Source organism: Trematomus bernacchii, unplaced genomic scaffold, assembly GCF_902827165.1.
Source record: "Trematomus bernacchii unplaced genomic scaffold, fTreBer1.1, whole genome shotgun sequence".
Lineage (NCBI taxonomy): Eukaryota > Metazoa > Chordata > Actinopteri > Perciformes > Nototheniidae > Trematomus > Trematomus bernacchii.
In genome coordinates this window covers 6,015,676-6,038,244 of record NW_022987689.1, presented here as the reverse complement: position 1 = coordinate 6,038,244, position 22,569 = coordinate 6,015,676, and the positions used below count along the sequence as shown (strand labels likewise).

General features: G+C 40.1%; 2 protein-coding genes across 7 annotated transcripts in view; both read right to left on the bottom strand.

The window, feature by feature from the left end:
• Positions 1-125: 125 nt before the first annotated feature.
• pask (PAS domain containing serine/threonine kinase) lies at positions 126-11,313 on the bottom strand. Of its 4 annotated transcripts, XM_034138006.1 has the most exons (22): positions 11,199-11,313; positions 10,976-11,093; positions 10,011-10,232; positions 9,514-9,743; positions 9,242-9,412; positions 9,032-9,166; positions 8,792-8,926; positions 8,394-8,625; positions 7,405-7,556; positions 7,186-7,315; positions 6,545-6,716; positions 5,601-5,827; positions 5,284-5,407; positions 4,291-4,868; positions 4,055-4,197; positions 3,790-3,942; positions 3,515-3,640; positions 2,665-2,799; positions 2,364-2,563; positions 1,871-2,004; positions 1,425-1,574; positions 126-894 (listed from the first exon to the last, which is right to left on the bottom strand). In XM_034138006.1, the coding sequence occupies exons 3-22, from the start codon at positions 10,213-10,215 to the stop codon at positions 716-718; spliced, it is 3,711 nt and encodes a 1,236-aa protein (XP_033993897.1). In that variant the 5' UTR covers positions 10,216-10,232; positions 10,976-11,093; positions 11,199-11,313; the 3' UTR covers positions 126-715. The 4 variants fall into 4 exon arrangements, with proteins under 4 accessions (XP_033993897.1, XP_033993896.1, XP_033993899.1 ...); XM_034138005.1 differs by having other exon boundaries at positions 10,976-11,313; XM_034138008.1 differs by having other exon boundaries at positions 126-891; positions 10,976-11,313.
• Positions 11,314-11,705: 392 nt separating this feature from the next.
• The window catches only part of kcnab1b (potassium voltage-gated channel, shaker-related subfamily, beta member 1 b), a 46,984-nt gene continuing 36,120 nt past the window's right edge, over positions 11,706-22,569 (bottom strand). For all 3 annotated transcript variants that reach the window (XM_034137697.1, XM_034137695.1, XM_034137694.1), the window contains 8 exons: positions 22,230-22,273; positions 19,221-19,307; positions 14,719-14,804; positions 14,066-14,186; positions 13,885-13,979; positions 13,599-13,719; positions 13,363-13,451; positions 11,706-13,258 (listed from right to left, as the gene is read on the bottom strand). In XM_034137697.1, coding sequence (XP_033993588.1) covers positions 13,169-13,258; positions 13,363-13,451; positions 13,599-13,719; positions 13,885-13,979; positions 14,066-14,186; positions 14,719-14,804; positions 19,221-19,307; positions 22,230-22,273 — 733 coding nt within the window. In that variant the 3' untranslated portion in view covers positions 11,706-13,168. The remainder of the gene's footprint in view (positions 13,259-13,362; positions 13,452-13,598; positions 13,720-13,884; positions 13,980-14,065; positions 14,187-14,718; positions 14,805-19,220; positions 19,308-22,229; positions 22,274-22,569) is intronic.

Here is a 22,569-nt window from a genome sequence, read left to right as displayed (position 1 = left end):
AGCAGTCAGGCAAAGCCATCTGGTACTCCAATATTATAAATTGAATACAAACGGCTGTACAAAGAAATTAAAATAGGTTATCAGTGTTAGCATGACAGAAATGAATTAAACAATTACAATTCTGATCAACAGACGAGCCTTTAATTATTTAAAAAGGAATAACATTTGTGGTCAAATATTTATTAATGTATGTATAAATAGATAAAATATTGTAAATATACTTAGAAGTATAGATAAAAACACGTAAAAATCACCAACATAAAACAGACACAGAAGTTAAATCAGTAAAACAATTCCCTTTAACTTCCATCCAGTTCTCTGTGTGGTTCCTCTGAGGCAAACAACTCAAGGTTGGGATCACTTGTCGGTTTGGGTGGCAAAGCTGGATCCCATTTAACCATTACTATGTTTTAATGCCTCACCTTTTTCTAAATTTGAAGAATAAATTAAAAGGGAAAAAAACATACATCATGATGGTTTTGCTTTGTTTTGCTATGAGAAATGACTTATATGTCAAACAAGGACATTTTGATAAACATCTTCATAATGATATGAAGTCCATTGGTCTCTAAAAGACTACTGTCTGGACGGTAGTGTATGATTATGTCTTCGGACTAATCCATTTCTTCATTTTGCACTTCATGTCCTCTTTGCACTACAGCACATTAAAAGGTTGGACGGATGGTCGGGATGACACTCCCTTTTAACTCGGTTTTCAATCTTCATGGAGGTACTTCTGAAGCTCTGTTTCCAGGGCCACCATTGACAACCTGTCATCCTCATCTTCCTCCTCCTCCTCATCATCATCAGGAAGAGTCTCATCATGTCCATCGGGGAACAAGCCTTGACCGACGAACGCTTCAGGGCCAGAGTCCGGGTGCTGTGGTGAGCCTGCTTGAAAAGGGAAGGAGTACATAAGCTGCCTTTACATTTACTTGATATAGATATTATTCTTATTTGATTTGAGAATAAATACAGTCTTTCATATTTGATATTGTATGTGCTTTTTCCCAGTTTTAAAAGCTGAATTATAGTAAAGTAATGTCATTTTCTGGACTTACCAGACTGTTGTAGCTGTTCTATTATTTGGCTTAGTCATTATATCTGCATTACTGAGGATTATAAATCAATTAATTAAACTCATTGTTTAAATATAATGTGAAAGTACCATCAGTCCACCCTACAATATTGAAAGAGCTATTGAGTCAAAAAGTGTAATATTAGATTTTCTCCACATCACCAAGCCATAACATATATTTATTTAAAGCATGGTGGGAAAGGTAGCGATAATTTTAACTTGGAATTAAGACGAACACATATTGTTAAATGTGCAAAGAAAGGGTTAATCAAGTACAGGTGGAGGAGCACTATAGAATCTGAAGAGGAAAACACGGCCGGCCATTGTCAGTGTTAAGAGCACTCACAGTAGCACTGGGATTCAGGCACCACCTCTGTCCAGCTGTACTCTGCCATGGAGATGGGCTGGCTGATCCAGGCCTGCAGCAGCAGCTGGTCCAGAGTCATCCTCTGAGCGGGGTCAGGGTGCAGCAGCCCACACAACACATCATGCAGCTCTGAGAGACGACAGAGACAATTAAACACAGAGAGAAAAAAAATGGTCAGTTTTCTGAGAGACAATGATGGAAAACTATATTCAAGATTCAGGGCTTTAATGCCATGTGCACATTAGCTACAGTGTAGATATGGCAATGAAAAACGTAAGTCACAGGCTCCTCCAACTGTGCCACATGAATATATATTGAACATAAAACAAATAAAATAGTGCAAGAGAATGTTTTGAGATGTGCAAGTACATTCAAATAAATAAATAAAATAGAAGTGCAGCCTCCAGTGAAGAACAGCGGTTTACCTGGAGAGAGGGGGAACGGAGGCTTCAGTTTGGCCTCCAGGATCTCTTCAACACCACAGAAAGGGTTTTCACTGAACAGCAGAGTGTAGAGCAACACACCCAGAGACCACATCTCCAGCTTGGGACCCTCATAGCTAGGAGACAATGAACAAGGAGACAAACAACAATTACAACGAGCTTTCACTTGGCAATATCAATTAACATGGAAGCATTTTATTTTCCAGATGATTTAGTGTCTGCGTACAACTTTGTAAATGTTCAATGAATATTTCGTTGAGGCCACTTAGTTCATTCGTCACTGTAAAGGTTAATGAGTCATAAACGTTATACAAGACTGTCTTTAGAGCTATGAGTAAGCTGCGTGATCACAAGGACAGTTATTCCCCCTTTAAAATAAATCATCCATAGAAAAGGGACCAATATGGCTTTTTTCATTTGTTGCTAAGTGAAAGGAACAAACATCACTTGTCACTCTCAGGTATTATGTACGTACGGATTTCCCTGAAGCACCTCCGGGGAGCAGTACTCCAGTGTGCCACAGAAATTGTAAAAGAGCTTTCTTGGAGCCATCATGGCAGCAGAGCCAAAGTCTATGAGGCGGATGTGGAAACACTTGTCGATGATGATGTTTTCGTCTTTTATGTCCCTGTGAAGGATGTTCTTAGACCTCAGATAGAAGACGGCAGCCACCAGCTGGAAAGAGACAGAACCTCCAGTTTACCAAGAAACAAAAAAACACATCTAATTTCAGAGACTATTGTCCGGTAAATGGATTATAATGCCCGTGTGAATACCTGTCTGAAGATGTAGCTGGCCAGGGGCTCATCCAGCCGTGGCTGCATGTCTATGAACTCAAAAAGGTCCAGGCCATCTCCATGTTTCTCCATCACCATCTGGAAGTAGCTCCCGTTCTCAAACACCTCCAGCACCTAGTAACAGACACACATATAGGAGGGGAAAAATAGTTAAGCAAAATAAATGAAGCATTTTACAACTCATTTTATTAACCCTTGTGCATGAGTTCCTTTGATGTTCATTAATGACAACACATTTTTCAGATGTTTAACGCTTAACATGCCAGTTTGCTTACATTATCCACGTTTTTTTCTTGTTTATTTCTCTGACGGTATTTGTGCATGAAACTAGGATAATAATGCCAAACTTGGGAAAATGTTGGAAAATAGAAATAACCACAATTTTGTGTCCAGGGCTCTAAAGTCTGATATAAAAGAAGGAACCATTTTATGCTGTAATGGCTATGGGATAAAAAAAAAGTAGTTTAAATTGGGACATTTTTAACCTTAAGGATCTAAGTGTCCACTTTTTTGTAAGACAGTTTATTATTGACTTATTAGCAGAGGTAACATTAAAGGTGGGGTAGGTAATTTTGGAGAAACCAGCTCGAATGATTGGTCGTACTTTTTACAGTACTACGGCTTCCACAGATGAACATTTTTTAATGGATTCTTTGTCAAAGCACTTAAGATATTCATTGCTATCGGGATGTTAAGAGCATTCCATGGAATATAACAAAAAGTGTATCTCGAGTCGGTTTCTCAACCTTACCTACCCCACCTTTAACCAAAATTATCAAAATATAATGAACAAAAATGTCCCTTCCGAGGCAGAGATGTTAAAGATTACCTTGACTATGTTGTGGTGCTGAACTCGTGTCAGGATGGCGATCTCCTGGCTGACTCGCCCCAGCATCGGGTCATCCACCCAGCAGTCCTTCACTATCTTGGTCTTGCTAATGAACTTCACTATCACCTGCAAAATAGAAAAATAAATACGTCATTAAAACGGTCACATTACTTTCCAAAATCAGTTGAAATACTTTCACATATAAATACAGTAGCTGTGTATTGTATATACATGATTAAGATAGCTTTCTGAATGAATGTAAAAGGTTTTCTTACTTCTAGTCCATCACAGCGCCTTATTGCCTTCCAAACAAAACCAAAGGCTCCTTTACCCACAGCTTTAAGAGGCTGGTACACTTCTTCAAACTGTCCGTCACAGGCTCGAGACTGATCCAGGTCCATGGTGGTGTGTAAAGCCTCCCCGATTCTCTGAAAGGAGGAAAGCAGTAAAGAATTAAAAAAAAATGCAGAGTAACACTTTTGATATTTTAATAATATGAACCGGTGCCATCCTAACTTGTTATTAGAGTTTCTCACTGACCTCTCCAAGACTGGCTCCTGATTGGTTGTGCCGTGATCGATCTGTCTGCATGAGTGTCCCGGTCAGGCCAGGTCTCCTCATCCACACACAGAACATGGAGCTCCCATCAGAGAGGTCAGTCCTGCACACATCACACTGCACATCTGGAGAGAAAACAAGGTACCGGTTAAAGCCTTTTAGCTTTGTGAGGTGTAGATTTCTTAGGGAAATGGATGAACAGCTGTGATAGTACCAACCTACTCTTGTGCCATCTCTGTGGTACGCACATCCTTCGTATCGGCCCTCAACTATCTGTGTTGTGTCCGAGGAAACGGTGTGTCCGTTCCCCTTCTGTTTCTTAGGAGTAGATGTGGAAGGAATGTCCGTCATGGACTGAGTCCCACCGCTCATTGGCATGCAGAACTCTTGGCCCTTTTCTTTTTGAATTAAAGACAGAGCTCCCCACTGATCCTGCTCGCCCTGGTTGTTTTCTTCTCGTTCTGTACTTGCGTTTCTGGCTTCTACATCAGCGTTCCCAGGCTCCTCTTCGCGGTCGGACTCTACCACGCATGGGGAGGGGGTACGCAGGAGCTCGGCTGTGTCACAGGATATCATGGGGTGTTGGTGATCGTCATCGTACCCTCCGCCGCTGAGGAGCTCTACACTGGCGCTCAGATCTAAGTCGGCGAGGGCCCGGGTCACCAGATCCCCGCTGCTGTTCAGGTCCAGGAAGCAGCTGGCTGAGTCCACGATGTGTGCTGAACGAGAGTCCTCCGCCGGGCCCGGATCAGAACCACAATGGCCGGCAAACTTTTCGCAGAAGCCAGATGAAGACCTGGGAAATTGTGACAATAAATTGATGACAAAGAACTCCAACTGATGCCACTAGATCCTCCCAGAAATACATAAATAAATTCTGATGATGTTATTTAATCAAAAGGATATTCTGAAAATGCCGTGTCATTAACAAAAAGGGCTTCACAGCATCCACACAACATACATTTGGAGCTATATCAGTGGCTACTTGCCTGTTATTGATGCAAGTGAAAAGTTATCCAGTCCAAAATAGATGTTAATACTTTGTGGTTATCATGGAAGGATTCATACATTTTCATACATCAACAAATAGGCTGTTTAACAATAAAACATCAGATTGGTTGATAACATGCAGAAGAAGTTAAAGCTGGTATTTTGGTGCTAAAATGTGGTCAATAAAATGTCTTTAGACTAAGAAATACTTCGACCATTACCTGCTCTCTAGGGAGATGACCTCAAAGCTGGAGTCCTGCAGGACAGAGGCACATGAGCGGGGGTCTTTGCCTACATCAGGAGAGGGGTCATCAACTCTGCAAACAGCATGTCCACCCTGACTGTCTAAAGAGGTAGAGAAAACGAACAAAAAAATATCAATACAGTTCTTTTTAAAGACAAATCATCTCTAAAGTGTTTTCTCGTTGGTGCTTTTGTTTACTGCTAATAAGAAATGACTCCACATAATGTGAAAACTGTAGTTTAGTTTTTGGGTTGCAAGGAAGAACTAGTTATTAACAGTTCAGCCACATCATACCTCGGACCCCCTTGATGACAGGATGATTATTTTTCTGAACTTCACTGCTGTGCGGCTGTTCTCGGTGTGGTGGTTCAGTGGGAACCAGAAAGTAAGTCTCTTCTTCTGGAGGTTCCACCAAGGCAAATGTCTTGAGGAGTGCCTGAGTGGTATCTTTACTGTCCTGCTGGCTAGTGCAGAGAGCGACCTGGGCCGCCTCATCCATCAGCTCTGTGGTGTCATCAGCCCTGAGGAAAGAACGGTTGGATTTTAATATAAGTATTTAAATTCCAGTATAATAGGAATTGAATTACATTTTGTTGTGATCACAAATGCAAACAAACAGATATGTTTAAACTTGTAGATGTTGCTTATAAATCAGTGCATTTATATCTCTGACTCTATATAAAGCTGTGACACTATTTGTCCAACAGGTGGCAAGAGAGGGGAGCATTAATATATGAGTCTTCATCTTCCATTATCACAACAGGATCATTTGTTTATGTTCTTAAAGACAGAACCATTATAAAAAAAATCTGATCTCAGGTGATCTCTAAAACCATTATGGACCATATTAAACATTTAGAAAAGCCAAGGGATAAACATTGGGACGCTGTAGTTTACAGAGTGTCTCTTCTGGCTGGTAAATACACAGAGAAGGAAACGGGGTCCTCTAGAGTTGTTGTGTTTTTATATTTACTGCCAGGCTCATTAAATATACATGCAGTCTGCAGCTCTTAGGTCCCTGGATATTGCTGCAGCAGCTTTTGTCTAGACTATTATTTGTACAAATACAAAGAACACAATAATATGGTCCACTAATAATCCTAATGTCTGCTGGCACATGGTTTTCTGTGCAGGTTAAACAAGGTTATGTTGTAGAAGTGTATTATGCTATATATCAAGTCAGTGAGTAAAATAAACGTTTAGGTAGCATAGACAAGGACATTGGGATTGCTGCTTACATGAGGACTCGCGTGGAGGTGACAGCAGGAGGAGAAAGAGTTGACAAAGTGTTCCCCGGTTTCTCCAGCCTGCAGTCCGTCCCGGTGAAGATCCGTCCTCTGCCTCTGGAGGTTCTCTCCAGGACCGCCTGATGCACCATGGCCATGTCACCGGCCACCAGCGACGAGGGGTCTGAGGTTTAAGAGAGCGAAATAAATATTGAATCTCACAGTTTAAACAAAAACCAAACAACATGAAAACACACAAGAGGATTATTAATAATATTATTCAATTGTTGTCAAATTGTGGATGTGCTGTGTGGCTGTCTGTGGGGGGGGTTGTTGTGCATTGTTCTGTGCTTTGTGTTAAATGTGTGAAATTCAATAAAGAGTATTTATACCAACAAAAAAAAACGCACAACAGGAATAAATCCAGAGCATGACATGTGAGGTGCATTTGGGAAAAAGGCCTAATTGGACAGTTTAGACAAATCAGATATTTTTAGAACTAATTATTCTGTTCTGTAGGGTTGTTTTAGTCTGGCACTAACTAAGCCACCTCACCTCGAAGTTTGAAAACATATAGTTTAGACGTATTACTGCATGCGGATTGTGAAAAAGCTGCCACCTTGTACACATCACCAATACATTAAAATGCTCACCATATTTCCCTGATACTTTGGATGAGGCTTTACTTTGATCAGCCTCTGCTTGAGAATCGGAAAAGGAGATGGCCTTTCTGTCCGGGTCAGACATCCACCCGTAGAAGCCGGGCATCAGAAAAGTGACACTCTGTGGATGACAAAGCAACAGAGACAGAAGTGAGATTTGTCCCGGTCGTCAATCCAAACAGCCTCGTTCAGACGGTCGTGTTGGCTGACCTTTCCCATCAGCTCGTCCTTGTCGTATCCAAACAGTCTGAGGGCGAGATGGTTGTGGATGCTGTAGATCGAGCCGTCAGGGCGGAGCAGGAGGAGACTGCTGAGAGGAGCGAACGCCCAAACTGTTCCAGAGTACTCCAGCGCAGGGCCTTCTGGAAGAGTGGAGACGAGTGGAAATAGCACAAAATGTTACTAGCAGTTATTAAAAAGTGTATTAGTTAGCATATTGGAATGGTTAGAAATGCAAATACCTATTCATAATTGGTATGAGGATGCTATTCAACTAACACACACTACAGAGGGTGGGCATGTAGACAACATTAACTCTAAAAGTTGTTCAACTTGTATTTTTAGTATTAGTATTATTCTGCGTGATAGTGTATGAGCAGTCTTTGCTCATTCTCCTATGAAAACATCCAAAAATGTCATTTCATTTTTAAGTGAGCTAAAAAAACTAACACGATTTACATGATTTTAAAAGTGTTATAATGTTTTAAATGCCATTGAAGAAGTACACACATTTTCTAAACTTCATAAAAGGAACATTTCATTTTTATCTGAAAAAATGTCAAATCACTAAATTTGGAGATGCATGGTTTTCATAATGCTTATCTTTTTATATTTATTTTCATCTCGCATCGTACTAGTTTGTTAATGCATATTTATGTTTGGCATGATGAGGGGCCATTTCTCTTGACACAAAACAAATATTTTAATGTTGATAACTGGCATTTAAATAAAAACCCAGCTTTCTTTCAGTGCTTGACAGCTTCTTAAAATGGTCTTTACTTTGCAAAAAAGGTTTTACATTATCTTGTCAGTGTTCTGTATATTTGTATTATAATAAAAGGGTTTCCTGCAGGATGTTTAGTGCTTAAGAAGTATAACTAAGACAGTAGATAATGCACCAGTCTCTCCGGAAAATATATTGAGTGTTTTTTTAATTCCTCTTTGATCTTGCATTGTTTCTTTCAAACTGAACACCTTACCAGAGGATGGCTCTTTGGGATTTGAGCCTTCTGACTTGCACACAGATGAGTTGAGAGAAGAGAGCGGCTGATTGTCCGGTGTATTTGATCTTTTCAGACTCTCTGATGGGCAGGTGAAACCAGTCCCATTGTTTTTGGGTCTCCCACATGCCACTGCCCCCTGAAGTTTGACACACAGTGGGACTGATGCACCCCCTCTGCTTTTCCCACAAACTTTCTGAACCCTCAGCATCTGAAAAAAAAAGGAAGAAAAATGAAGTTTAAAGATGACAGGCTTACAGAAATACCTGAGCTTAAAATGTTGAGGGATATCATGTTTTTTTCTCTGTGCTCCTGAAAGGTCTGAGATGCACACCGGTAAACAGAAACTTGAAAGCAAAGATTAAAAAAAGACTTACTTTTGGCAACGCATTACTGTGCAGAGGGATTTGTAAAGAGGGGATTAGCTCCTTCACAGACACCCCTTTTAACTCGTCTGGATGGTGGTATCCATGGAGATGGGCAAACGCCAAGTCACAGGTTAGGATGCTGCCCTAGAAATGACATCAAAAGTGAAGCAAAGCATGAGTTAGAAATGGTTATATCGCCAAGGAGCATTCAGTTGAAGAAAGCAGGAATTATTGTGAAAATGTCCTTACATCTTGTGAAAAGGACAGAACAGCTGACACCCTTTCCACACCCTCCATCATTACTAGCCACGGCTCCTGATCTTCTGACCATCTGTGGGTACACACTGACACCGGCACCTCTCCAGATGATGTCACAACATCCACCTACAGGAGAAGTAGCATGTTATACCTTCAAAACACACACACTTAAGTGTTTTTTTTTTATAGCATATTACATACCACTTTTCCAGACACAGCGGCAACAGTTCCATCCACAAGCACAAAATCTTCTTCCAGCGCTTCTTCCAAGACCTGACTTGTTTTCTTCAAGATACAGGACAGCTTTTTTCCAATCACTTCATTGGTGAGGCACTCAAACATTTTGCAGGCCTGTTCATTTGCTGACAAAATCTGAAAAATAAAGATAGACAAATGTACAGTGCATGCTTTAGTTAGAGTACTGACTAATTCTTCTTATCCCCAAATCGACACATTAAGAGCACGAACAGTACCTTTCTGGTTTTATGGTCAACCGTAAAAATGACTTTATGAGGGTTGATTGCAGATGGAGATTCAGACAGGCCAAAATCTTCAGAGATAAGCTGACTGAACAGGTTTTCCTCTGTCTCTGACACAGTGGCCGGGTGTGGCAGGGAGACAGCAGAAACTTGGGAGCCAGGATGTAAACTAGAGATTTGGAGGTTTCTTGTTGCAACGGACGTGCAAACATCCACATTTTCACCTGCAAGGAAAACAAATATTTTTAATAAACTCGCATTTTCTCTCATCTCACAAATAGGGCTGCAGCTAACAATTATTTATTTTAGAGTAGCCTTGTTCAAATAGCTCGAAGGACCTCAAAAAACCAAACATGTTGAACTTACTTTAATCAAAACATACAATATACTGTTTGGTCACATTTGGTTGAGAATCCTTTTAAGGACAACCAATTGTTATGGCTGAATGTGTGTTGATTGATTGATCCTGTTACATCGTAAGTTACACCCACCTATCAAAGAACCACGATCATTCCGACGGTGCAAGGCCCAAAGGTTCTTCTTGTACATCGGTCTCTGAGAACATGGGTAGGACTTATTGAGGTTGAAGTCATCCTCCAGTAGACCAGAGTAGAGGGCGGGCACCACACAGATAGTTTCTCCTTTAGCCCTGCTGCTGTGGCTGACCCCAAAACGAGCCTCAGATGACAGCGGCATTGCTGTTAGTTATCCAGCTGGGATTCACAAGGATTGACCCATAAAGAGAGAATTAATGGATGGCAGCATTGTAAATGTGTGCTATTACAGGCTAGCAGAGGTGGAAGAAGTACTCAGATCTTGTACCAAAGTAAAAATAAAAGTACCAGAGTGTAGGAGAAGTACCAGAGTGCAGGAATACTCTGCTACACGTAAATGTCCTGCATTCAAAATGTTACTCAAGTAAAAGTACAGGGTATTATCATCAAAATATACTTATAGTACCAAAAGTAAAAGTACTCATTATGCAGATTGTTTCCATTTCAGAATAATATATATTATATGTTTTGATTATAATAATGTATGCATTAATGTGTTGGGTTACTTTGTATGCTGCAGGGTAGATTGTGAATTTAGTTTACTCCAGGTGTAACTTAATCTGATTTAAGTGTTGATTACATTTCACATCATTATTCCAAATCTGCAAAGTAACTAAAAGGTATTACATTAATTTAGTGGATTAAAAGTACACTATTTACCTCTGAATTGTAGTGGAGTAGAAGTACCAAGTAGCAAAACATTAAAATACTCATGTAGAGTATCTCAACATTGTACATAGGTACAGCACTTGAGTAAATCTACGTAGTTACTTCACAGTTCACACTACTGCAGATTTGCTAATTACCACAGGTAGCCAACAGAGAAAATGTTCCAAGTTGATAATATAGGATTTGCTTAGGTTTTGGCGTCTGATTTGTAAGAGTAAGTCCGAAACACTCACCTCAACACGTAAGAATAAACTCAGCAGCTTGTGTTTTCTGCCAGGCCACAGCAGCTTCAGTTGACGGTTGTTGACAAGGTAACGTTACCTCCCCTGAGCTTCCGGGCTAACTAGCCATCTGCTAACGTGAAACAAACAAAACGATGATGCCGTGCGGTGTTTGGATCGGAAATTACAGCGTCTATACTGCAATTTTAACCACTGTATTCCAAGTTGACGTTACCGTGGCGTGAGCACAACTTTGACACCATTCCAGCAGGTTAGTTAAGGTAGAAATAATGATATTTTTACTAATTCACGTAACGTTACTCCAGCAGTAGTTTTTGTAAACCGCGGGCTTCAAGCGGTAGCCGAGTAGATTCAAGGAAGTGCCTCGAAGCCAATCAAATATCTCGCCTCTGAACAAGAACACCTCATTGGATGATTCGCTAGAAACGCCCGCCTTTGTATCCATAGAAACCGTGTAACAAAAACAACCACATAAGATTAAATAACATTCCTTCCCTGTTGCTATCAAATATACTCGTTTTATAGCAGTTTTTTCCTGTGTTTTAAAAAAAATTCATGTTAGATTTAATACAATTTGATTTCACATATTTATATCGAACTTAATTGTGATGATGTATCTGCAGTATCTGCATTATGAAAAGAGCTTTGCTCTCTTGCAGGTTTCCCCTGATCAAATAGCGGCTAATAATTAAAAAGAAGAAAATGCATAACATCAAAAAAATATTTTACACATTATTTTATTATAAAACAGGAAGACACAGACGAACCCCAACAGCAAACAGCAGTAACTATACGGCAGAGTTGTTCAAGTCACAGGTTATTTTCTTTTTTTTACTGCGGTTTACAATAACTCAGCAAACAAGAAGTCTACGACTAGCTTTGTTATTTAAATTTGTTAGGGGCGAAAGTTAGAAGGCATCCATAACATTAATAGAAAATTACTATATATTCTAAAACCTATTACATGACAATTATACGCTCTTGATATGTATGTATACATCTTATGAAGGACACCAAAATAAACGTTTGACATAACAAAGAACAATTCATTATGTAAAACTGGCATCTGTGAGAAATTGGGTAAGAGATCCAGGTGCAATGACTGCAGGGGTCCATATGTTTTTGAGTCTCTTTATCAGCTACATGGCTTTGTTTGCTAAATTCACCATCTCCCCCTCAGGAAGATCATCTACTCAACTTCACCTTGGCAAAAGTTTTATCCACAACAAACACTGAAATTAAATTAATCCGATAATCTCCTCACCGACAGAAAGTCTGGCACAGTTCAAATTAAAATGAGTTGGAGGGGCACAATATGGACGTACACTTTGCTGTACTTTTGCATCAGTGAAAACAAAACAAAATACATCGCAAAGAGATGAAAAGGTTATTCTGGCACAGCTGCTTAGTTAGGAAAATATATTTAACAGTCAGTACAGATGTTTTGATAGATATTTTATTTAAACTTAGCTCTCTTTGTATCAGCAACAACATTGTGAGCAGAACTTTAGTTAATCCAGTAGCCTACTCTCATAACTCAAAATGCTATAAGAACAGCTCAAGCTGCGTTTGAAATGTAGGCATATCATCCAATTGCCTGAAAACAACCCCAATTACACTTAATTATTGATTTTTTTCGTCACATCAAAAACATCTAGTAAGGTAGATTTGGGTACATTTCGAAACACCTTATTCTTTTTATGATACTGCACCGCCATGAGCTTAAGTGATAGTTTGTGTACAATAGGTGCCTATTAAGTTTTCTTTTCTAAATGCAATGACACCCTTTATTCAGAAAATGATGATTGCTGGTAACTGGCACATGCTTGTTGCAGCCATCTATTTTCCATAATCTAGTTTTATGCTATTTTAAATTTGGTTCTAGCAGCTTGTTGGAGCGGATGAGGCTTTCACTCCAGAAATGATGTTGCAGGATTTTGTAAATGTTGTCTAGTCTAGGGGCCAACTGCTATAGATGTAGCATGCATGTTATGTCAGGTAGCTCACTTTACAATAATGATACTGGCTGATCTTCTTAGAGACAGGGAGCCAAGCAGAACACTTTACACATTCAAACATACAGTCATACGCGCACACAAGCAAAGTCGGGCACGCACTTAGAGTGCCATGGCTGATAGCTTTGATACGTTTTTAGGAGCATAGTTCACTGAAACAGGGTCCATTTTAATGGTGGTAGTCCTTTTTACTGTGAGGGCGATTTCCCAGTATATGATCAACTTCTGTGGCAATGCCTGGTGTCATCTTTGGAATTACCTGTGATGGACAAAACAAAGAAAGAGCACAAGATCAATGCTGACCAGTAAAGATAATGACATAGTTATTCAGTATTATTCAGAATAAGGAAATGTTCTTTATACCAGAATGGCTCCCAGGTTCTCTGTTAGCTGGGTTGGATTGGAGGATCCCAGCAGCACTGAGCTCACTCCCTCGTTCCTCAGGCACCAGGCTAAAGATCAGGGATAGCAGGAGTTATTACAGTGATGTAGTGGTTTCAAAGTTTTAAGACAGTATGAAGAAAACATGAAATTTAGCAACATCTTTAATTGCTTAATTGCAAGTAGGGTCTTCTTAGGATTTTCATGTTGTCCCTTACCTATGGCAAGCTGTGGCAAAGTACAGCTGAGCTTCTCCGCGATAGGAGTCAGTTCCTTTAGCTTGGCTTGTTGTTTTCTCCCGTCCTCACTCGTTACTTTCTCCTTCAACCACTGGTATGGCTAGAGGAGCAGTGAAATAAGAAGTATTAGAATTATAACCCAAAATAAGGCAAAAATAACGTTTAATAGATTATGTTTCTTGTTTGTATTGTTTTTGTTGGATAAGAGTGAAGAAATTGGAACATAGACTAGCAGGTTGGAAAAGATTAGCTTTTAGCTGTATACCTTCATTGAGGCCCTGGAGGTTTCCGGGACACCATTCTCGTACTTCCCAGTGATGATACCACAGGCCAAAGGTGACCAGGACACTACACCCACACCTGAGAGAGGTCAAAAGTCACTAAGCAACAGCCCAAAAATCTATCGCCGCCCTAAATATATCCACAGGAACTAACTTTAGACTTACCTATCTTATGGTAGAGCTCTGGCAGCTGAGTTTCCACCTTGTCCCTCTGGAAGAAGTGATACTCTGCCTGCTCACACACTGGTGGAATTAGATTGAACTGCCTAGCCACAGAGTATGCTTCCTAATTGAATGTAAAAAGGGTAGAAGTGTTAATAGGATGAGGAACGATGTGCAGCGCTGACCTTTATGTTAACAGATTTCATTTGTTTCTCCCCTGCTCTATGTTTAGCACAATGTGTTATAATCAACAGCTCTTTTTGGAAATCATTGTCCCCTTCTAGAGTACAAATAAGTAATGATAGCTTTATCAGTGAGGGAGGACAAAATTAATATCAAGATTAACACAAGATCCCCCTATGTCCTCCGTATTAATATAGATGTACTACTGTACATTTCATTTTACTTGTGCTGTACTCTGTGCAATGACAATAGAGTTGAATATAATCTAATAATTAAACATCTGTTTAGCCTTTGGATATCACATGGGAAATGGTCTAAGTGACGATTAGCTCATTAAACTGCATAGCAAACAGAAATGGTGACCTTTAACTGCATTTTCCCATTTCTTATTGTTTGTAATAATATATATATACGACAAAACATTGTTTTTACCACTTTTTTTAACCACACACAATACGTTTTTCATCACTCACCATAATCTCCATGGCGGACCACCGTGACGTCCCCCAGTACATGGACATCCCCTGGTTGATCACATGTGTCATTGCTCTCACTATCTCTGTAAAAACAAAAATATAAAGAAGCAGATATGTCCATTATCAATAATCAAACAGTGGATGGCGCCACAGTTGCAACTTTTTAATAACCTGCAAGAAAGACCATCTTGAGCAAGGTTTAAGTACTACCAGATATCTAAAACAGCCTTTGGTAAAACTAGCACCTTCAGAACAGTAACAAAAAACGGTGCTACTTGATATGAATAAGCCTCTTTGTGAGAAGGGTTCCGGTCCCTTTATACTCATGTGTAAGCAGATATTCTTTGCTGGGGTTCATAAGACTTAATTTGGCCCAACGCTGCAGGGGTTAGATGAAAAGACTCAGCCAACCTTGGCAAAATGTTGCTTGTGCAGTTAAACAGATCATAGTTACAGCTGTGGGGGTTGATATTAGCCACAGTGGCCTTTTGTGGTTTGTGTATTTGTGCCTGAGGATGCAACAAGAATTGGTGGGTGGAATGGTGGATAAGCAAAATGTATTTAATAAACAATTCTGTGAAGTTCTTTCTCTAAGGATGGACGGATGATCTACAGCTATTATTTTGAATGTGTTTCGTTGTATGATGTGCACAAACTCTCTAGTCACTGAAGAAAACAACGAGGCAAAAAGTAATTTATGAATACAATAGTCTAAAATTGCTTGCGTTGGTTGGTAATTGATCATAACCTACTACAAAAGTGCAGTGAAGGTTGTGAATGCAAACAAAAACGGGAAGACTCAAAATGAGGGTGAAGAGACCACAGCAGTGTGATTAAAAAAAGAGCGATTCCTTTTCATCAGTAGTTCTCTCTCTGGACCAAAATGTAGCTCAGTGAGAGACAGAGAGCAAGTGTGTGTGTGTGGGTGAAGCATGTGGGAGGAATAACAGTGCATCTGCTCCTTAAGTGAAGAGATTTTGAGAGATGTAAGGACAGAGTGAACCTCAGTGGCGCATTTAGTTAATAAGAGTTTGTGAGTATATTCATTATCGACCTGAATGACATCTTCATCCATAGCAACCTGCATTTTAACATACTGGTCAGACTCATCATACATGTTGTCTTCATGAGGCCGCAGTGAGTCATCAACAGCAACATCAGATGCCACACAAAGGGGAGATATCCAGCGATTATTAACACCCCCTCACCCAAGCCCACTGCGGGTGTTCAAGGAGGATGACGTGGGCAAAGTTGTGGGCATGAACAACATGGACTGTACTAGTATGTTCTTGGCTGAGGAGGTTGGCTCTGTCTGAAAAGTTAACTCATTAAAATTGTTAACTTCTTTTCCGGTGAATTGTTAACCGGAAACTACTGCCCTGATCAAAAATAATCACATGAAAAGACATGAGAGTGTGTCCATATTAGTATCATGTTGAATGCTTGCCTTAAAATAATGAAGCATTACCATTTTGTTAAAGGGGACCTATAATGCAAAATGCACTTTTGTACGTCTTTTATACATGAATATGTGTCCCCGGTGTTCCAGGGAACTCACCAAGTGTCAGAAAACACAACCCTCTCTATTTTCCTCCATACCCAAATCTCTAAAAAAGGGGCTGCAACGGATCTGATAAAAACTGATCCAGATTTGAACACTGTCCTGACGTCAGGACAGTGGCGCTACGGCTATTGGGCCAACTCCACCAATCAGGAGGAGACAGCCACGGCCATTGCCGTTCGAAAGCGCTGGAGACGCTGTAGTACATATGCCAGGCCTGTAGATGGTGCTGTTCTCACATAATCTGCCCTTGCAAAAACAGAGCTAAAAAATGTCAAATTGAGCAAAATGAGGCATGGCTAAAATGCATGATCTGTTTGGTATTTTGAAAAAAAAAAAGTATAAATATGCCTTATATAGGTATGGTCCTACACTATATTATTCAAATATAGCATGATAGGTCCACTTTAAGTAATCTGGGTTCTGACTGCATTTTGATATACTAAAGAACATTGTTAGGAATTAATACCTATATGTGTGATATTGTTATAAATAAGTAAATAAACTGCGTCTTTATTTTAGCGCAAGTAGTGTGGATCAGCGTAAATCATCCAGGGGAGTTGCATTAAACCGAGTTGGTCCTCAATTTGAAGCTAGTATTTTCCCTAATGTATACAAACAGTTTGGTGATTATTGTGCCATGTCACAGTATATTTATCAATGATTGATGAAGACCTTTTTAATCCTATTGTCATGGAAAAGAGGTTTTAGAATGTGCAGCCGAAGTATTAGATTGAGGTAGTGAGATGGTAAGATCTCTGAATGCTGGCTTTATTACTGAACATTTTAAGAAAAGTGATGTCCTTCCATTTTATGGGATGTCCTGTATGGACGGCTTAGGGTTTTGTGTTCAGTATGCGGCGGCAGTACCCTTTCATTTAATCTTGTCTGGAGGGATTTCTATTTGTTGATGTCATGTCTGCTCTGCTCCTCTCTCTGATATCCCATTTTGTATTCAATCTGTCCAGGGGATTTTCATATTCAGTTTATTGAAAGAATTCAATTTGCTGCATATTGCACTGTCAGAAAGAGTGACTGGAGAGCAGATCTGAGCTGAGATCCAATAGCAAACCCTGCAGGGGATAGTATGCCTATTAAAACAATGATTTGACAATGGCACAGATGATTCTCCTTGGGGCACATTCCCATCATATTTGCTATAATGTAACTGCTTTATTAAGTTCACCATTTGGCGACATGTAAAAGGACATTCCTAAGCCTTTAATCCCTGGGGAAAAATTCACATAATCTCATCAATATGAGTGACAGCAGTAATAGTAAAAAGCAATATAGAACAGGAGAGGGGTGTCAAATCAAATAAGTAAGGAGTACGTTTTGACACAAGCGGGGCCTGTTAGAATGGATATAAGCTTAAGACAAATCCAGCCAGAAAGATTTAGCGAGAAGAGAAAAACAAAGAGAAGAACAAGTGGACGAGAGAATAGAAAGCAGTGATGGTAACAAAGGGAGACTCTGCGGCAGTGACATCACTTTTTCTGTCCCCAAGGGGCCACACATTGTCTCACACAAAGTCACAAGCACTCAAAGTCACAAGAACATCATACAAACCAAATTCCACACAAATGCATGCTCACACACCTGTTAGATATCTTAACATTCTTGTCTTAACACTTATTTTGGGTTATTTAGTGTGCACTGCAAAGCTGCTAATGATGTTTTAAGTTTCAGTAACACGTGGTGGTGCTTATCAATATCTAAAACATTTCCATAACAGGTCCTATGAACTCCAAATGCCTACAGAGATGTAGAAGTCCTACATTTTTGCACATTGGCACTGATTCTTTGTCCCAATGATAAGTCTCTTACACAATCTTGGTATTAAAGCGCAAAGTAACACTGTTTTGTTTGAGCCTGTACATGCAATCCCTACTCTCTCTCTGGTTGTTAAAAGTGAATGTCCCTCTACACAGTGATGTATGGCACTTGCTCCACTGTAATGAAGTTTGAAGAAAACGTGCACAATGTTTTTACACTGATTAATGGAGGGACTGAATGAAACCATTACAGCCTAGCTTTCTATTTTACATATATCAGTTTTTTTAATCCGTCAGTTCTCTGGTTAAGCAGTTTTTATCAGTCTGTCAGACTCTCAATCAATCAATCCATCAATCACATTAGACTTCAGTACATCAGTTGTAAATGTTGAAGTGACTATATCTGCAGAGGCTGGTTACTAGAAGGTTTGATGGAGTAGGCCGCAGGGTCTGCCTGCCAGTCACCAGGGTTAGCGGTGACAGCAAGGCCCGGAAACAATAAGTATGACAGACTGGCCTCCCACAGTCTGCTGGCTGACCGGGAAACTATCTTAGTGGGCTCAGTGGGACTTCGTCCTTTAAGCCAAATACTATAGTAGATTTAGGATTGGCTAGAGAGGGGCCTAAGTATCTATGATGGCCACTTCACAAAGGAAAAGTAATTGAGGAAGAAACTGGAAGTATGTAAAGTAATAATGGTCGGATAAGGTTAATGTGTGTGGGAAAGGCAGCACTATAGTGAGGAAAGCACAGTAGGCCTTGTATCTAGAGAGACCAGCACAAAAATACACGAGTTTACCCCTGGGGGGTGGGGGGTGGGGGGGGGGGGGGTGGAATAATCCTGCTTCTAAAGAACAGGGAGGGCTGGAGAGACTCAGTGGAAACTAGTGATCCCACAGAGACACTAAGAGAAGAGAAAGAGAGTGGTAGACTAAAATAGAAGATGAGGGATGAGGCAAGATTGTCAGATTACTTGAAATGTGTTTGTGTTTGTCAGAAGTAGACACACATGCTCAACCACAAAGACAAACCTCTTTGGTCAAAGGCAAAGGCCTCCCGTCTGGTAAGGGCAGCGGCCTTGTCAGTATTTCTCACCTTCTCATATTACAGAACAACATGCATTGTCCCTACCGGTCCCCTGGGTCTGCTCAGCCATCACTTACCCTCCATGGGAGTGTTGCTGTCTGGCCGGTTGGCGAAAACCACATCCACATAGTCAAGTTGCATCCTCTGGAGGGAGCCCTTTAAACCTAAGGGAATATGTAGAGAAAGAAGAAAATGGTCAATAGGAATTATGAGCATCGAGCATATTTTTTGTAGTGCTGGCATAGATTTGTTATCAACCAAAACGTTAACAACGTCAATAAATATTCCTTGTTTTCAAAAGGTTAATTTGACCCACATTCAAATACTGATTTGACATATCCCATATAAGTAACATCCTTGAAAACTTCTACTGATACCAGTTGACTAAGGATAATTATTGTGTCATGCAGACATGTTAACAAGTATACAATTATCCTAAGGGGAACCTCTATCTCCTTGCGATTTATTTGACAATGTTATATAGATATAGGAATAACTGCACACTAGAATTTGATTGTTTGCCGTATGCTTGATTAAAAAGCAACTGGAACTAGCAATTGTTATTTAAAAAAAACATGTTAATTTAATTATTCAAGCAGTAATTTTGATGTTCTGTTGTCCATTACAACATGCCATCAGGTAAAAGGAAAAATAGGGTGAGTCAGATCCTGCGGGATTGAGAGCCATCATGCTCATAACCATGGCAAAGTGACAGTTGACCACATGTGACTCAAGCCCCCCCAGCTGGATCTGGCCTGGCACATCTCATGACACAACTCACATAGGAATCTGAGCCGTCTGGTTTACTTAGTAGGAGTATTGGACTAACCTTTGTCAAACAATTAAATAATTCATAATCTACGGCCGATCAAGTGACAAATCAAGCTGTTCAAATCAAATCTAATATAAGACTATATATTTTGCACTTGTTTATGAGGAAGAAAAGTCTCCCAGTTTGAAATACTATGTAATGATTCAAAATATGTGCAGTTGCTATTCCACACGAGTTAGGCTTTATGGTCATAAAACGTTAAGCTGTTATTAAGGGGGAGGATATGGCTGAATAATATGAAGCACATTTGCTCAATAGACCTTTTTGAAAGCATATATCTTGACTAGAAGCAGGAAAGCAAAGGTAAAGGTAATGTAATTAAAACGGTGAAACTGGCACAATGCTAAAGCACTCATGACGTCCACTTTTAGCCACAGTGGTCGAGGCAAAAGTTACATAGTCTCAATTTAATCGTTTGGACTCTTTTGTGACGAAGTAAATGTCGTTGACCCACTTAGCAATATACAAGAATTATCTACGGTTATGAAGTGCAAATTAACATTTTGATCATTTGCTTGTCCTAATAAAAACAATCTATATAAACGGTTTTAAAATATAGAAATAGTAGAACTGCCCTGATTAATGTTCTTATTTTGTTTTTACCCTTTTTCAACAGCTACAATATAACAAATATTCACAATTAGAATATATAAGGTTAATTAGTATCAAGCTCAGTGCATACCATTATATCCTTTTAAGAAGATGTATGTGGAGAAAGCCCTGCATCTGTGCAAACTTTGATCCTTCTTGCATAAATTATTTGTTTTGACAGGTGGCAGCAAAACCAAACAATTCAAAGCTGAGAGGATAATAAGAAAAACGAGGGCTCTGCTTTCAGTATTAGTTAGAGGTGAAATACTGTATATTAGGGGGAGGTTAGGAGATGGCAGCACTGTATTGTGAGCAGATAAGTCCCCATTCACACACAGAGAAGACCAGATGAAAGATGAGAAGCAAAGCAAGAGAGACTGTCACAAAGGAAGAAAGCAGAGTAATAGAAGCAAGGCAAAATACACCCGGGGGCTCTTGAGTTTGTGTGAGTGTTTTAGGCAGATTAGTTCCAGAGGCTTCATCGTTTGCCGCTAATTCCCATCTGAAAGTTGCTCTGCGGACTGCCGCTCTAACCACTTATTCCTTCCCCTGTCATCTGCTCTCCCACAATCCCAGAAACACCCATTACATGGATCCTAATCTGAGCCTGCACCGTCATCGCGAGCAGTTTCCGCTGTCTCCTGGATAAGCTGGCGTTTTCAGGCTGTGAAGGAAGTCTATTTTTAGAACTGAGAAAAGATGATGAACAACAAAGCTATTCTACTGGCATTCAGATTACATTATACATTTAAATTATGTTTTCCACAAAGTCTCTTTGAAATCTTGAAATTGTCAAGGAATATATTTGTCATGTGATGAAAAATGGTAAACACAAGTGATGTTTTCTGAAGAGACTTTGACATTTTCTTAAGTGTTGATCTCTGATGCTATTTATCATTAAGTTTGACACACATTTATTTCTAGTAAATGTCACTTAACCAATCAAATGACTCATTGAGTTGCCTGTTTTGGGATGTACAACCAGTAGTGAAGATAATGTTTAGCTCTGCCAAGTTATTACCACTCTGTGACATGTGCCACACTGCAGATTTCTCTCATGGATGCTACCTATTATTGGGTCTGGCTTTATCTAATTGGTGGAACCACATTTCCTTCGATTTTAAAATCTGTACCCTTCTCCTCCAGCCTTTTCTAAGTATATTTCCCCTTGTCTTGTTTTGGGGAAAGTTGCAGAGGCTGTGGTGAATGTTAATAACGTGAGAAGCTGAGTCACTGCAGGAGGTGCATTGCGCTGTGGACCGGATGGCCAGTTGTTAGGGAAGTGTGGCGGAGTGGGCCAATGGGATGAGAGAGGTATCTCATTAGAAGCTGGAGCAAGGCCATAACTCTTCTAACAGAGGAGTGGAGAGGAGAGTTTGATGATGACATATAGCTTGTTGTACACTTGGATAAAAAAACACACACCTGTTACGGTATTACAACTGAAAAGACAACAGTCTGTTGAGGTTTGATGTACTATTGGCTATAAATTAAAAAAGTTCTGCCCGGTGTTGATGCTGATAAAAATGAAAGAGCAGAAAGAAGACACAGACAGGAAAAAGGGAGGGAAAGATAAAGGAAAGAGATTACAGGAGTGCAGCAGGTCTCAGAGTGATGGGGTGATGTGAAGGACAAAGCAGCAGAGCGGAAATCGACTTGTTACCTTCAATGATGTGCTTTCTGTTGAGGCCTCTTTCTGTCTCTGCTCTGCAACAGGAGGGAAGGATGTGCATGTCAGAACACATATATACACACACATCTATGCACATACACACAGTTCTCATGAATTGAAGCAGATCATTAAGCATGCAAAACCAGAGCCTGCATAATAAACTACCCACAATCCGCTGAGGAGAAATACACCCACTCGACACTCTGCAGTGTGCCCGCAGCTATAGAACAAACTGTGCGCCGTGTCTTTGCAGCCGGCCAACACGACGCTTGTTGTCACTGTCTGTCCCGATCGCCAGGGATTTGCCAATGGCCTCCCATTTAGATGGGCT